This window comes from Mya arenaria, chromosome 15, assembly GCF_026914265.1.
Source record: "Mya arenaria isolate MELC-2E11 chromosome 15, ASM2691426v1".
Lineage (NCBI taxonomy): Eukaryota > Metazoa > Mollusca > Bivalvia > Myida > Myidae > Mya > Mya arenaria.
Window position 1 is genome coordinate 6,333,195 of NC_069136.1, and position 14,810 is coordinate 6,348,004.

General features: G+C 34.6%; 1 protein-coding gene across 2 annotated transcripts in view; it reads right to left on the minus strand.

Moving 5' to 3' along the window:
* LOC128219686 (diacylglycerol kinase delta-like) overlaps positions 1-14,810 on the minus strand; it is an 84,278-nt gene that overhangs the window by 11,946 nt on the left and 57,522 nt on the right. For both annotated transcript variants that reach the window (XM_052927597.1, XM_052927596.1), the window contains 8 exons: positions 13,786-13,956; positions 13,285-13,405; positions 9,309-9,419; positions 8,363-8,567; positions 7,623-7,736; positions 6,135-6,269; positions 5,788-5,927; positions 4,250-4,361 (listed from right to left, as the gene is read on the minus strand). In XM_052927597.1, the coding sequence (XP_052783557.1) occupies positions 4,250-4,361; positions 5,788-5,927; positions 6,135-6,269; positions 7,623-7,736; positions 8,363-8,567; positions 9,309-9,419; positions 13,285-13,405; positions 13,786-13,956 (1,109 nt within the window). The remainder of the gene's footprint in view (positions 1-4,249; positions 4,362-5,787; positions 5,928-6,134; positions 6,270-7,622; positions 7,737-8,362; positions 8,568-9,308; positions 9,420-13,284; positions 13,406-13,785; positions 13,957-14,810) is intronic.

The following is a 14,810-nucleotide window of genomic DNA, read 5'->3' on the forward strand; positions in this document are numbered from 1 at the left end:
ACCTAATTTCAGGTTTGGTAAAGCACTAATTTATGATTGAGAAACAAATTAAAACACTATTTTCAAAATCCAAGTAAAAGACGTTAATTAGCAAATAAAATGATATGAAAGCAAAGTATATTTACTAGTATCAACTTATGAAGTCTGGTGTCTCATTACGCAGATAATTAAAAGTTTCCATAATCTGGCTGCTTCCCATTACATATTTTCATACGGATTCTAACATTATCATAAACATTAACGTGTCTGGTAAATGCAATAATGCGTAAGGAAATACTGCTTGTTTCCAGCTTCATGACATACTATTATTTAATAAGTCCCTACACAAATCTTCAGTTGCAAAGATGTGACATACATGTTATTTTTGTTTATCTTGTTAAAACGACTTCTGCATCTCAATTAAAGAACTCACGTATCTCGTTAAAAGAACATAATTGGCCAATCAGAATTGCTTGTCTCAGCCATGTTTACAATGTCCCAAATTCGAGTGGTATTATTTCTCGATTCTGATTGGACAATATGTCGTTTTAACAAGATACGAAAGTCTTTTTTAATGAATAATGAGATATGTTAAAGAGATACCCTACGAATCTGTTTTAAAGGTCTTTTTTTTTTTAGCTCTGTTTGATTAAATTTATGAGCAAGCACAAACAAAAATGAGAAAAAAGACTATTACGACTGTTCGCAACTTTGATATCATTTAGGTGAATCAAAAGATTTCTCTACCACCTCCTGCCTCCTCCGAAATGTTTTTAATACCTGTTGCATGAAACTGGAAACAAACATATACTTTATGCTTAACAATATCATACAAACTTAGAATAGCTAATCACACTGACTTTCACATCCCACTATTTCATTTACTATCCAATATACTACACACAACCATACAGTCACTTTTTTTCAAAAACGAAATGCCATCTCTAAGTCAGAAATATATATTTCACTAAGAACACAATAGAATTAAATTGATGGCGAGTTCTTGCTTCAATGCACACTGGGTTTTTTAAAAACAAGATTTTTGATATTTCTAGAAGCATTTAATACAACACTGCTGTTCCTTAGTTCCTTTTTTGTTAAAGGGATTAGACACCAGATGATACATTTGCAAGAAAATAAAGAAAATTGTCAAAATATTACACGAAATTGATATCCTTGTGTACAACACACATCACTTACGACACAATGTATCTTTGGCAGATAATGCGTATTTTTCAAATTCAAAATTTACTGGGTTTGTCTACCACATAAATCCCTGTTAATTTAAAAATGGCATTGGTATATGTATCTGTACTGATCATGTGACCTTCAAATGCTAAATATAGGGTTGTCCGGTTAGCGCAGTGGTTAGCGCACTCGCTTCTCACCTAGGCGACCCGGGTTCGATTCCCGGCTCGGGTGTATGTGAGTTTGGTTCGTGGTCACCAAGCCGGACAATTGGGTTTTCTTCGGGTTCTCCGTTTTCCCCCACAATACAAGACAACACTCTCGCGTAAAATCGTGCCAACGAGAGTGATTAATATAATGTTGTAATAACTTGTTTCACAATCGTTGTAAAATAAATATGTTTAAACTAAATGCTAAATATACACACTTTAAATTGGGAAACCATTATGTGCTATTTTTAAATGGGTAAACTCATCCGAGACAACTACAAAATATCATTTTAATCATTTAAAATTATGTATAATCGGATTCATACAAGCTTGTTTTGACAATTCTAGGCTTGTTTTGTGGAAATAATTTATTCGCTGACTTTGGGACCATCTGGTGTCTAGCCCCTTTAAGATACTAAGAGGCATTCAGAAATCAAAAATAAACATTTATTTATATACTATAAAATTTAAGCCAATTCACAAGAACCCCTCATCATTCTACAATAAGTACAGGTATATGTACAAGTAACAAAAAACACACAGATATTGGAGAGACCTGTCGAGCAATATGGCTGCCACCTTCCAACTACATGGGGGGAAAAACAGAAATATACAGGGTACTGTGAGATCATGTAGTTAAACAGGGTACCATGACATCATGTAAAACAAGGTACCCTGAGATCATGTAAAACAGGGAACCATAAAATCATGTAAAACACGGTACCGTAAAATCATGTAAAACAGGGTACCGTAAGATCATGAAAAACAGGGTACCATGAGATCATGAAAAACAGGGAACCATGATATCATGAAAAACAGGGAACCATGAGCTCATGTTAAACAGGGTACCATGAGATCATGTAAAACAGGGTACCATAAGAGCATGTAAAACAGGTAACGTAAGATCATGTAAAACAGGTAACGTAAGATCATGAAAAACAGGGAACCATGATATCATGAAAAACAGGGAACCATGAGATCATGTTAAACAGAGCACCATGAGATCATGTAAAACAGGGCACCATGATATCATGAAAAACAGGGAACCATGAGATCATGAAAAACAGGGCACCATGAGATCATGTAAAACAGGGCACCATGAGATCATGTAAAACAGGGCACCATGAGATCATGAAAAACAGGGAACCATGAGATCATGAAAAACAGGGAACCATGAGATCATGTAAAACAGGGCACCATGAGATCATGTAAAACAGGGCACCATGATATCATGAAAAACAGGGAACCATGAGATCATGAAAAACAGGGCACCATGAGATCATGTAAAACAGGGCACCATGAGATCATGTAAAACAGGGCACCATGAGATCATGTAAAACAGGGCACCATGAGATCATGTAAAACAGGGTACCATAAGAGCATGTAAAACAGGGCACCATGAGATCATGTAAAACAGGGCACCATGAGATCATGAAAACCATGGTACCATGAGATCATGTAAAACAGGGCACCATGAAAAACAGAGTACTGTAAGATTCTGAGATAGATTAAGTAACTAATAGACAAAAACAATGGATATTGAGTTCTTTTTTATGACAGCAGAATTATTTTCTACACAATTTTGAGTATGAGATAGTTTGTGCTCAGGGGTTTGTTCATGTTTATGTGGCCAAATAATAAAGGATTGACAAATGCCCAAGTCAGACAAATATAGGATACATTGTGTGTTTTTAATACAGGAGAAGTGTGCAGGAATGAAAGCAGACAGGATCTTTTCAGTTAAAAATAAATGTGAGTGCTTTACACCGACAAGGGAAAGTTTACAGTTCTCCTCTAGTCTATATATAACTATTTACCTGATTTATCAAATATGCCATTTTTACACCACAAAAGTTTCAAAAAGTAGATTCATATCAAAAGCACAAATCAGATTATATAGAGGAGATTTGTTGTTTTCAGTGTACGATCATATTTTATTCAAGAGTGTCATAGAAAAACTATACTTCACCACTGTTATTACATTAAAATACGTATTTCTATAACACTCTTTAATAAAATGATAGTACACAAAAAATGTCATAGTGACATCCTATGCAGAATACATAGTCCATTCTGTACCATTCTCAATTGTTAGATAGATTACCACTGCAACCAGAGTTCAAATAAAACTTGTATTTAAGTGTGGCGATCGTTTGAACTCACACAGAATGCATCATTTTATGAATATCAAATGCCAAAAGAATTCTAGTACAAAGAATGAAGCACATTGTCAACATTTGCAGTCGGAATTATAGAAAACGGAAATTTAAAATATTCCGCAAAATCGTAGTCCATCGTACTCTAAACATAGTAAAAGATTTAGTATGGCCTTATAGTGAAAATATCAAATAGATATTTATATAGTCATTTCACTGATAAAACTCCGTATTTCAGCATGAAAGCATACTTCTTTTTTAGATATGCTCTTACAATAAATAATATAAGAACTCTACAAAAATAACAGCTTAGCTGCTAAACTGCCCTTAGCTATGATAAACGTAGCTGTTATTAAACTAGCGATATCTTAGCGGTGAGTAAGCAGTGGTTAAACAGCGGCGAAGAGATGATATTTGTTATCCATTAACCATGTACACATAATGCATTCATTATAAGGTCAGAGAGTTGCTTTTCAGACTCTCATCCACGTACCCCACTTGTTAATTTGCTTTGTATTTACCTCACTGAGAGGTCGTCAAAAAAGTGAAAATGGCGCTACAATTTAATAATACCTCATACTTCTAATTATAAAGATAAAAATTCGCCTAACCACAATTTCTTTTAACTTGTCTGTTAAAATATTTAAAACTAAGGCCTTATTCATATGACACTTATTACCCAATGATATCCATTATCTATATAAAATCAGTTCTCACCTCGACCAGCTGACCAGAGGGGTACAAGCGGTCCATGTACTCGGAGGCTCGTGTAGCTAAGGGGAACAACTCTTGCTCTACTGAGCTGTAAGTAAGGGAGGCCACCTTCACACTGAAAAATTAAGGTTGACTATAATAACAGTATGCTATATTGTACAGTTAATGACTAATGATGAGGCATACATCTCGTCTTATACACAGGTTTTTTTATCTCAAAAAGGACAACACCTGATGCACTGATATCATCAGAGTGTAAATTTTTTATTATATTGCTTTAATAAATAACATGCTTTAAATCTCTTCTAACATAATATTTTTCACATGTGCACAATATCACTGGTAGCATGTGTTGTGTGATTGTCTCGAATAGCTATATGGCAAAGTTTTTGTGATTATCAATCAGGTGCTTGTAACATCCCTGCATGTATCAACACCCTTCAACAGATAAGGCACACTTTGAATTAAATATCAAAAGTTGACCAATGTTTACATTATGCACCAGTCAATTGTAACCACAGCCCCCTCAGGTCCGGGGAATAGCCAGGATTTTCACTTTCAGTCCAGCTAAGCCCTCCAATCCCCTGCACCCCAGGGACCCTAGGTAAGGCCCATTCCCCGCTATTTTTGGTGTGAAGACAAAACCACCTCATTCACCTGGCACTGCCGGACCACCCAGAAGGTAAAAACACGGCCCATTTCCCTGGCTACCCCAGGACCTGGGAGGGGGACCATGGTTACAACTGATTGGTGCATTATCACATATCACTTTTTATGGAAATCCATGCCCATTGTAAAATACTGTAACAATGCAATCCAAGGGAGGAAAACCTTACAATATGATTATTCTAATGTATTGCAGATGTTACTTCCCTTTCTGTTTGTAATGAACATGCAACAAAAACGACACACATGATGTTACACATTTGTATGTCTTGCTAAACAAAGTTTTTCAAATAGAGACAATATGATTCAAATCTATCGTTAACTAGTTTAAATATTCATTTTTTAATCACAGATTAGGTTTAAAAACAAAACAATAAGGATGATGTTTGTTGCTTTGTTGTTAATTTTTGGCTTTTTTATATCATATTCAGAATCAAAGAGAACAGAGTTATCCAATACCGGTTAATTTGCACTGAGCTTTAGTTTACTATAAATAGAAACATTTCTTCAGGTATCTGAAATCATCGGCAAAATATATTAAAAAAAAATAATAAAAAATGGCAGAGAACTACTAGCTTACTATTTTCAGTTCTAATCTTACTGATAATGTCTTGTGCAGATATATGATATTTGGAAAAATATGTTATCATTTGTAGCAAAAGAAAAACACATGTCACTGAGTAATTGTAAATGATCAAGATGTTCTGAAGTATCATACTAATATCTTATTTGCTATAAGATAGGAAAGATATATAAGTTTCACATGACGTTATCGCTGCTGATGTCAGCTCTAACAAGCCACAGCCACGAAAATAATCAAAGAGAGCTATTCTTAAAAAATGTGTATAAATAATAAAATAAAATTTAAGACTGACACTTTAATTAGGGCCGAAGCGACTTCCACAAATGTCTGAAGGATGACAGTTTCATCAGCACTCAGCGAGGGTGAGCACTGGGCCAGCATGGGCTCGGCTTTCTGTTTCTCCGACCAGGACTTCAATACCGTCTCAAACGACTGTAGGGGAGGAAAACAGTTTGATTGCAATGTACAGTTCTGTTTATTTTGTATCAAGTGATCCCTCATTTTGAATAGTTAAAATACCTGAAACTTGCGATATTTTTTATTTTTTTAAAGAGAATATTGATTAAGCAACTTTTTTCAGTTTTCTAAACAAATCTTTGATCAAATATACAGTATTGTAAATGTACAAATATTTTTTACCCTGTCCCTGGTGAGCATCTGTGCGCGATTCTTGTGCACAATGCGGATGTATCCAGGGGGCTGAATCCAGGCCTCCCCGTCCACCTGTACAGGAACCCCTTCGTCTCCCATGATCATAATCTTGACCGTCCGACACTGAATAAGAAAGAGATAATGAACAGAACAGAACATTTATCTACCAGAAGATCATAGTTCCATGAAGCTAAATATCATACAAAATGGGGACAAGTACAAAACATGTGTTCATGTGTACATATTCATACATATATATGCAATTTCATACATTCAAGACAACATATAACATACTAATAATAAACAAAATAATCAACATAATATATGTAGATATTGTGTGAACATGTGTTCATTGTGGAAATAAATGTAGCCCCCGTGGTTGAGAACCAACTACTGGCTGACATTCAATGGCATCACCTTGTGTCATCCACACTAAACATGTGCACAAGTCATATGTATCCCCTGGGGGCCATTTCAATAAAGGATTTCAGTCATTACTTAGATTATCTTAAATCTACATGGCCATACATCATTTTCAATGTTAGCTCAAGTTGAATTCACACAAATATGAAGCAAAATAACAAAATATGGCACTAAAATAATTGCAGTTTTCAACCTAAATTGGCTTAGCTCGTTATTGAAACAGCTCCCTTGGGACTGAATCCAAGCCACTCAGTCTATAAAACTGCACACCCTCATCGCCCATTATCATGATCTCTCAGTGCATTTGAACTCTTACTGTATATATGAAAAGAGCGCTAGTAAAGTCTGGTATATAATAATAACGTAATCTTCAATATCGGACTACAGGAAGGAAGGAAATACTGATGTAAATAATGGTAGTTTTGAGTTTATTGATATCTTTTCTTTTTTAGCTAAATGACAACTTTGTCCACCAAGAACATTTTTATATGAATATCATGTGTTTTGTCAGTTACAAATTGTTAAAAGGTTCAGAGGCCTGATTCATTAAAGATCTACAATGTTAGTGAAATGATCTTAGTGTCATAATTATATTCATTATTTTGCTACAAATTTGTGTGAACCATAGATTAAAGTATTGCTAGCATCAAAATTGAAAACAGAGTCAGGGAAATGAAAAAACCAACTTGTAAAGCCATCATTCATGAACAAAAGTTCCCAAGCTACTGACTCCATGTGAAGTAGGGGTTGAAATACTGCTAATGAACAATTTTTACAGATGGCCAAAGCGAAGATTAAAGGTTCACATGCTAAATTTACACAGTATAAACTGGAAAACCATTATACGTTTTTTTAAACGGGTAAACTCAGCAGAGACAGCAACAAAATATACTTTTAATCATGTAAAGTGGTGTATTATTGGCCTAATACTAGCTCGATCGACAATTCTAGGCTTGTTTTGAGGAAATACTGTATTTGCCAATTTTGGACCATCTAGTGTCTAGTCCCTTTAAGGCTTCCTTAAGCAATTCAGACCCCATGAGGATGGTGTACCTGAGCTATTCTGTGATGTTGAAGGTCTATCACTCTGGATACAGCCAACTGTGTGCTCCCAAACACTGCCACCACCTCAAGTATCTTGTCATCAAAGCTTGGCGCTGAGAATGTCTGAAAAAAATATACACATATTTAGAAGGGCATTAAAAGGAGTCCTTTACACTGAAATGTTCATCTTCTGCAAATTGTATGGCCCCCTCCCCCAACAAGATCTCAAGGGCCATACTTTCCCCAAAATAGAGGGCAAGGGACCAGGGTGTCCATTTAAGAAAGTTTGGATGTACATTACTATCTAAAAACGTGCCAAAACTGCCATGACTAAGTCCTTGGAAGTTCAAAACTCCTTTATTTTGGAGAAAACTTCTGAAAGTGAAGGCTTGGAAGTTCAAATATCAAAACCTGGTGTAAATGTTACTTTATGGCCAAATTTTCAAAATGTCTTGAAGTAAATTGAAATTTTTAAATGAAATTTTGTGAAGGTTGCAAGTTATAGTTACAAATTATATAACATTTAAAGTATCTAGTTTGACAATAGTGGAACATTTTTATGAGTTCATGAGGCATAAACTTCCATATTTAAGAGGAAAACTTCCAATATTGATGTCAATGAAGTTCATACTCATTCTTTGACTAAAGTTGTATCAATTTGAAACCAACAACCAAATATGCCCATGCATTTACTCTGAAACATGACGAAACTGCTGGTTTTAATAAGGTCACAACGAACATCTACATACATCAACCTCCTTGGTCCCGCCCCAGAAGTTAGAACCGCCTCCAAAGCTGGGTATGTTGAGAATCACGATTCCCTGTAGTGAGGGTAGAGGTATCCGCTGTCCATCACACTCCAGTTGTACACGCTGGTCCAAGTTCTTGAATGTCTTCTGGAGGATCTCCTTCCCACCCAAGACACCATACCACATCCGGTTCTTGGTACGGCTCCTGAAAATCATTTCATTAATCGTAAGTCTCATGCTGCATTGGCAGAAACTGATATAAGGATAGTTAATGGCATACTTGTCTAAGCCTATTGCCGATTAATCAGTTATACTCTGATATGCCCAGCCTACTTGATTTTTTCTAGATACTTGCCAAAGCTATTGAGGGTTTTGATATGACTCATGCAAAAAGTTTGGTAAGTTCCGTTAAATGAACTAAAACAAATTTTTTAATAATAAACCTTGTCTTGACCTAAGCTGTTCGGACAGCTGAATCTTTTTGTAGAGCAATGTCAACAAACAGCAATATATCATTTTTAAATAAGGTACAGTAAATTGGCTAGTTTTAGAATGGGCAGGATCTCAAAAATTAAGTGGATGGAGAAAATAATGAGGCCCATCAATTGTTTTTTTCAATTTATATATAAACTTAACTCAGGCATTGATAACAAAAAAATTCAAAGGACCAAAGTTGGTCCCAATTACACAAAAAATGCACAAATAGCAATGATTTTCTCAAATTCATTTTTCACGTTTTGCCAGCGCATAGAGCCATACATCAAGCCTGCATGTTGCTCACATTTGTTCCCAAAGCCTAGATTGATCTTGGCATCTAGCCTGATTACCATATAGTTGTTCATCACACAGCGCTCCGTATATTCGTCTCTGACAAAAATGATCGTTTAACACCCCCCCCATGTCTCAACTTCCTTTCCCACCCCAGATCTGTGTAAATATGACAAACCTGAATTTCTCTGGATGTTCCTCGCGTCTGTTCTGGAAGTCTAGCATTATCTTGGCGTCAAGCCCGATACCCAGGTAATTGTTCATCACGCAACGCTCAGTATACTCCTCTCTGAAAATAAAATGCTTATTTATAATTTTAAGGTTAAGATTTTGAAACTTATGTTGAAACACCTGTATTTCATGATTTCCTGTGGTTATTTGAAATAAAACGGGCGATTAACAAACTGTTTGAAACAGGGAGTTGAGCGAAATATAATTTCACTGTTTTCAGATGTAAAAATGGTAACATAAATGCATTTCAGCATATTATGCTGGAAAGAAAATGCAATTACGTCATTTAATATCGTTTCAAGTATGCTGTCATTTATTTGAAATTTGTGCAGTTTTCCTATTTAATAAGTTTTTTGTTTAATTATAAGCATGAAATAAAACGAAAAAATGTTTGTTTCAGTTTAAAGATTGCAATACAAATTACCTTGTAAACTTCAAAAGTACTGATAAATATTTCACTTCGGCTTTGCCACGAATAAAATATTGCTTTTTTTGTTCACTCGGTGAAACATATAGCCTATCTTAAACTGAAACAAACAATTATCCTCTATTTGATATAACGGCGGGTCTAAGACAATACTTTCGGTAGATCATTGGGCCAAGCATTGTGAGGTTAATGAACTCAACCACTCTCTGAGCCCACACTTCTTTCTATTCAACCACTTCTATAGAAAGTCAGTTTTGTATTAAGCCACAAAACATAAATGAGTTGTTACAGAAAGCTAGCAGATTTCAAATTCGTTTTTTTAATCATATTTCTCACTTAACACTTTGATTTTATAGAAATCAAACCCTCAACCAGGTTTTCAACAAAAATGGGTTAGACCTTCCGTAAAATATTGTTAGTTTGCACTGATCATTTTTGCAATCAAAATGTAAGACTGATTTGTCCTTTATAACCTTTGTCCATTAAAAATGTAAGACTGATTTGTCCTTTATAACCTTTGTCCATTAAAAATGTAAGACTGATTTGCCCTTTATAACCTTTGTCCATTAAAAATGTAAGACTGATTTGCACTTTATAACCTTTGCCCATTAAAAAGGTAAGACTGATTTGCAATAATCTTTGCCATTAAATTTTTTAACTGAATTAAAGTTAATAACTTTTGCCATTGAAATTGGAGGACCGATTTCACATCATTAACTTTTGCAATTGAAATTAGAACACTGATTTCAAATCCATGGGTTTTTTTTTAATTAAAATTATAACACTGCTTTCAAATCAATACTTTTCAAATCAATACTTTTATAATTATAATAGGAAAACATATTGCCACTCAACAACATATGCCATTAAATCGGAAGACAGATTTTCATTCATTAACTTTGGTTATTCAAATTGGAACACCGATTTTTAATCAGTAACTTTTGCAATTAAAACTTGAAAACTGGTTATAGACAATAATTTGGGATACAGTGTGAATGAATATATATATTCCATGCAAGTATCATAATAAAATAAGTGTAAAGTCATTGATTGTTAAATTTAAACAGAAACTGGTGTTTAGCTCAATTCTGTCATAAAAATGTTAAAGATGCACTCTTAATCCCACAATTAATTGAATTGTTTTAGTTTACCAAAAAGGATGAATAAACGCCGAAAACCATAGTTCTTATGAAAGATTCCGAGTTTAAGTTGAAAGAAACGTGCAGGAAACATGGTATTTCTATCATATGAGACTATAGTAGACCACAGTAGATCTTTAAGCAATCATTTAACATTTTTGCATTTTCAGCTATTAAATACATGGTTACAATCTTGTTATCAGTAATTAATATTTTCCATAAATGCGTTTTTTATTAAACAGCCAGAACCCTAATACCCAAAATTTATGTTTGTTATAAATGTGTATGTATTGATTTTGAATAAGAGTGTCACTTAAAGTTTTAAATTCACTTATTTTACAACAATAGTGAAACACCTTATCACAACATGGTATCAATCACCTTGTTACATGATACTGTATTATACAATAATTAAGTTAGTAGTACATGCAGAAAAAAACCTTTGCCAATTATTCTATCTATTTCATATGCGCCAATAGATTATACATGTAAATATTTAAACCAAACAAACATCTCACTTTTGACTGTATATTGACCATTTGAAGCTAAGGTCAAGATCCGGGGTGCTATAAATAGAAATTTGTGATTTAATCTGACTGAAACATTTCATGGCACTATTATCTAATATATTCTAAGTACTTGCTTACAGGCCAAGTGCCACTAAGGATTAAATAATTAGAGAAAAAAAATTAAAGCAAGAATATTACTATGATAAGAGTCTCAGATAATGTCTGATAAAATCCTGAGGTCTATACCATGCTTTATCAAAAAGAAATTATGGGAAATACCAACGAAATCTTTAACTCAACCACTTACTCAATATACGCTAATGATGTTAATAAGTAGGCGGAAAATAGTACCTGAGCAGTTGTTGGATTAGAAAAAGTATCAATGTCGTTTAGTAAAAAACACAATACTAATAGTCTTATTACCTCCCCGGCTCAGTAGAAAATAATTAAACTTTTATGGGAAATATTTTAAATATAACTGTATAAGTATGATTATGTTGTTTTAAAAAAATATTTAAACCAAAAAAATGGAAATCATTATTATATAAAGCAACATTTTGCATTAAGAATGTCACCTGATATATATGCAAATTTCATAATGACCTTGTGCGCGCTAAATTTAGATTATACTTAGGGTTTTGATGCATTTTGTAATTGGAATAAATGCATTTTTTATCATTCTGGGGGTTAAGAAATGTCAAAAAGGTTAAGATAAGTCATTTGGTTATACATTAATTATTTTTTTTTACATCACTAAAACATAATGGGACTTTAATAGTACATGACTTTGTGGATACATTGAGTTCCGGAATAAGAGTGTCATTAGTTATAATAGTAATAATAATAATAATATTATTATTATCTACCATTCTTCTTTTTCCTGCTTGAAACGAGAAACCAAACTTTCTTTTTAGGCCTAATCGAGCCACTTAAAATAGTTAAACACCATGATCTGACATTATCAAAATAATTTACCATGATATTGTTAAAAATCTAGTTTTAAAGCAATTTTGTTTTTTTTCTTCTAAGCACATTATTTTTTTATTCATCTATGCACATTAATTTTACCAGCAGTTATAAACTGTTTTGTTGCATCAAAAAATCTGGCATGGTTGATCAATACAGTACAAAATATAAATTGGGGATATGAAAAAATTATCTGCCATTACTGTTTGACAGTTTACAAACAATATAAGAACCTTAAACTCACCTGTTTTCTTTAATAATTTTCTTGAAAGCTATAACAGTCAGAGTTATGGGTCTTGCTCCCTTGCTACACATTTATGTACTTGTATTTCACTGCATACAAAGGAATGATTTTTTTACTGCTGGATAAGGTTGAAAGCTCAGCATTATTACAACATAACTTTTCTTCAACAAACCAAAAATGATGAAAGAAGCATATGAATAAAATCTACAAAGACCCCCCCCCCCCCCCCCCCCCCCCCAGCATATTTGTATTGTAAAACTGTATTTCGATATCATGTTCTATACCCAGAGCCTGTTTCATTTTAACCCTCTTAGCACTATATGAAACAAACCATTTTGGTTTATATTATCGGTTTGTTTAATCTAATTTCTTTTAGCTCAATTGTGATAGAACCTGATAGAATAGCTAAAAGAATCCCACTTGAGTCTGTTTCCTGGGTAGAAGCAATTACTGTGTCCATTTTAAGAGCCTGTGAGAAAGTACCCCTGGTGGGGATCAAACCCACAACCTCTTAGTTTTGTGGAACAGAACAAGTTTTCAGTCATGAAAAGCATTGATTAATTCCCAGAATCAGACAGGGTATGGTCATGAATAAGGACAAATATGGTATTAAGAATAGATTTGGATCCCATCCTTACAGTGGAATGTCCTCCTCCAACAGTGGCGAGGCCGCGGCACACAGAGCGTCCGCATTGGCCAGTAGAACCTTGCTGATGAAGCTGCCTCCAGCCAGACGACCCGCTATAGAGCTGCTCAGGTCTGCAGAACACATGTAGGAAATGAATTGTGATGCTTTCATGGTAGATTATATGATCTCTTGCATAACTATACATATTCATATTCATGAGATTTATGACAAGCTGTACTACACGTAAAACATGGCCAGTATACGTTTAAATTCACAACATCCGACACATACAAGCTGAGATATTCTTTCCTTTAACTTTTCGTCCATACAAATATAATACATCACCATCAACAACAAGCTTCATTATGATCAACAAATCTTTTGAAAAATAAAAATAACAATCAAGATTATCATAAGCAAGGCTTAGAATTTTGCTTTTTAGAGTCTGTGGGTAACTCATGACTCAAACTCATTACTGAAATAGGATAAAAACAATGGGAGCAGCACTTACTTGGTAAAACTGGGTAGTTAGCGAAGGGGTATGTGAGAAGCCCGGAGGGGCCCGGCTGGGGGTCCTTGGGTGGGGCCGGGCTGTCCAGGTTTGAGCCCATACTTGAGGCTTTGTTCAGGGTGGACATGCTGCTGATACGACGGGAAGATGCTGATAGGGAGTCACACACATCTGGGGGGAGATATGGTTATACTATTAGTTTAAACATTATATGTTTTACAACAATTGTGAAGACGTTATGATTACTTACACTAAGTCACTCTCGTTGGCATGCTGTTGGTAAGAGTGTGATCTTTTGATATTGGGGAAACAGGTTAACAAAAGCAATCCCATATAAGAAAAGATAAGTTTATGTATTGTTTTACGTTTTTTTATGTTTTGATTGTTTTTGGAGGACTTTTTTTAGATAATGGGTTTTTCCAATGTCCGGCTTGGTGACCACCTATCAACCTCACATATGCCCAGTTCTGGAATTGAACCCGGATCGCCTTGTTGAGAATCAAGTGCGCTAACCACTACGATAACCCGACAGCTGTTTATACCATAAGGTCATCCTTGGAAATAGTTTGTTTGTAGTTGCCCAACCAAAACCTTTTGCAGTTGGTATGTTGGTTTGGAATTATCATTTGTAAGACCAAGAATTGTCTGAACATTAAAGATAAAAAAAAAAAATACCGCAAAATGAGTTTTTGCCCTACTCAATTGTCAACAAAAGAGGCCTATGATGACCCATGATGTCCCAATGGAATTTTATCACTGAACATGACATAAGGTAAGCCCTTTGAACAAACTTGACAGAGAACCACCTGTCAATTTCCATGCCAGAGAAGCACACTTGCTTTCTCACTAAGGAGCTGCAGGTTCAATTCCTGGGGATGGGGTGGATGGATGTTAGATTGGTAGTCGAATTACAGGGAATCACTTGGTGGGTTTCCTATGGACAGGTTATTATGTTTCTTGCATATCATAAGACACAATAACATGTATCCAGTTCTTGTTCTAATATTTTTTTTACAATTGTTGCA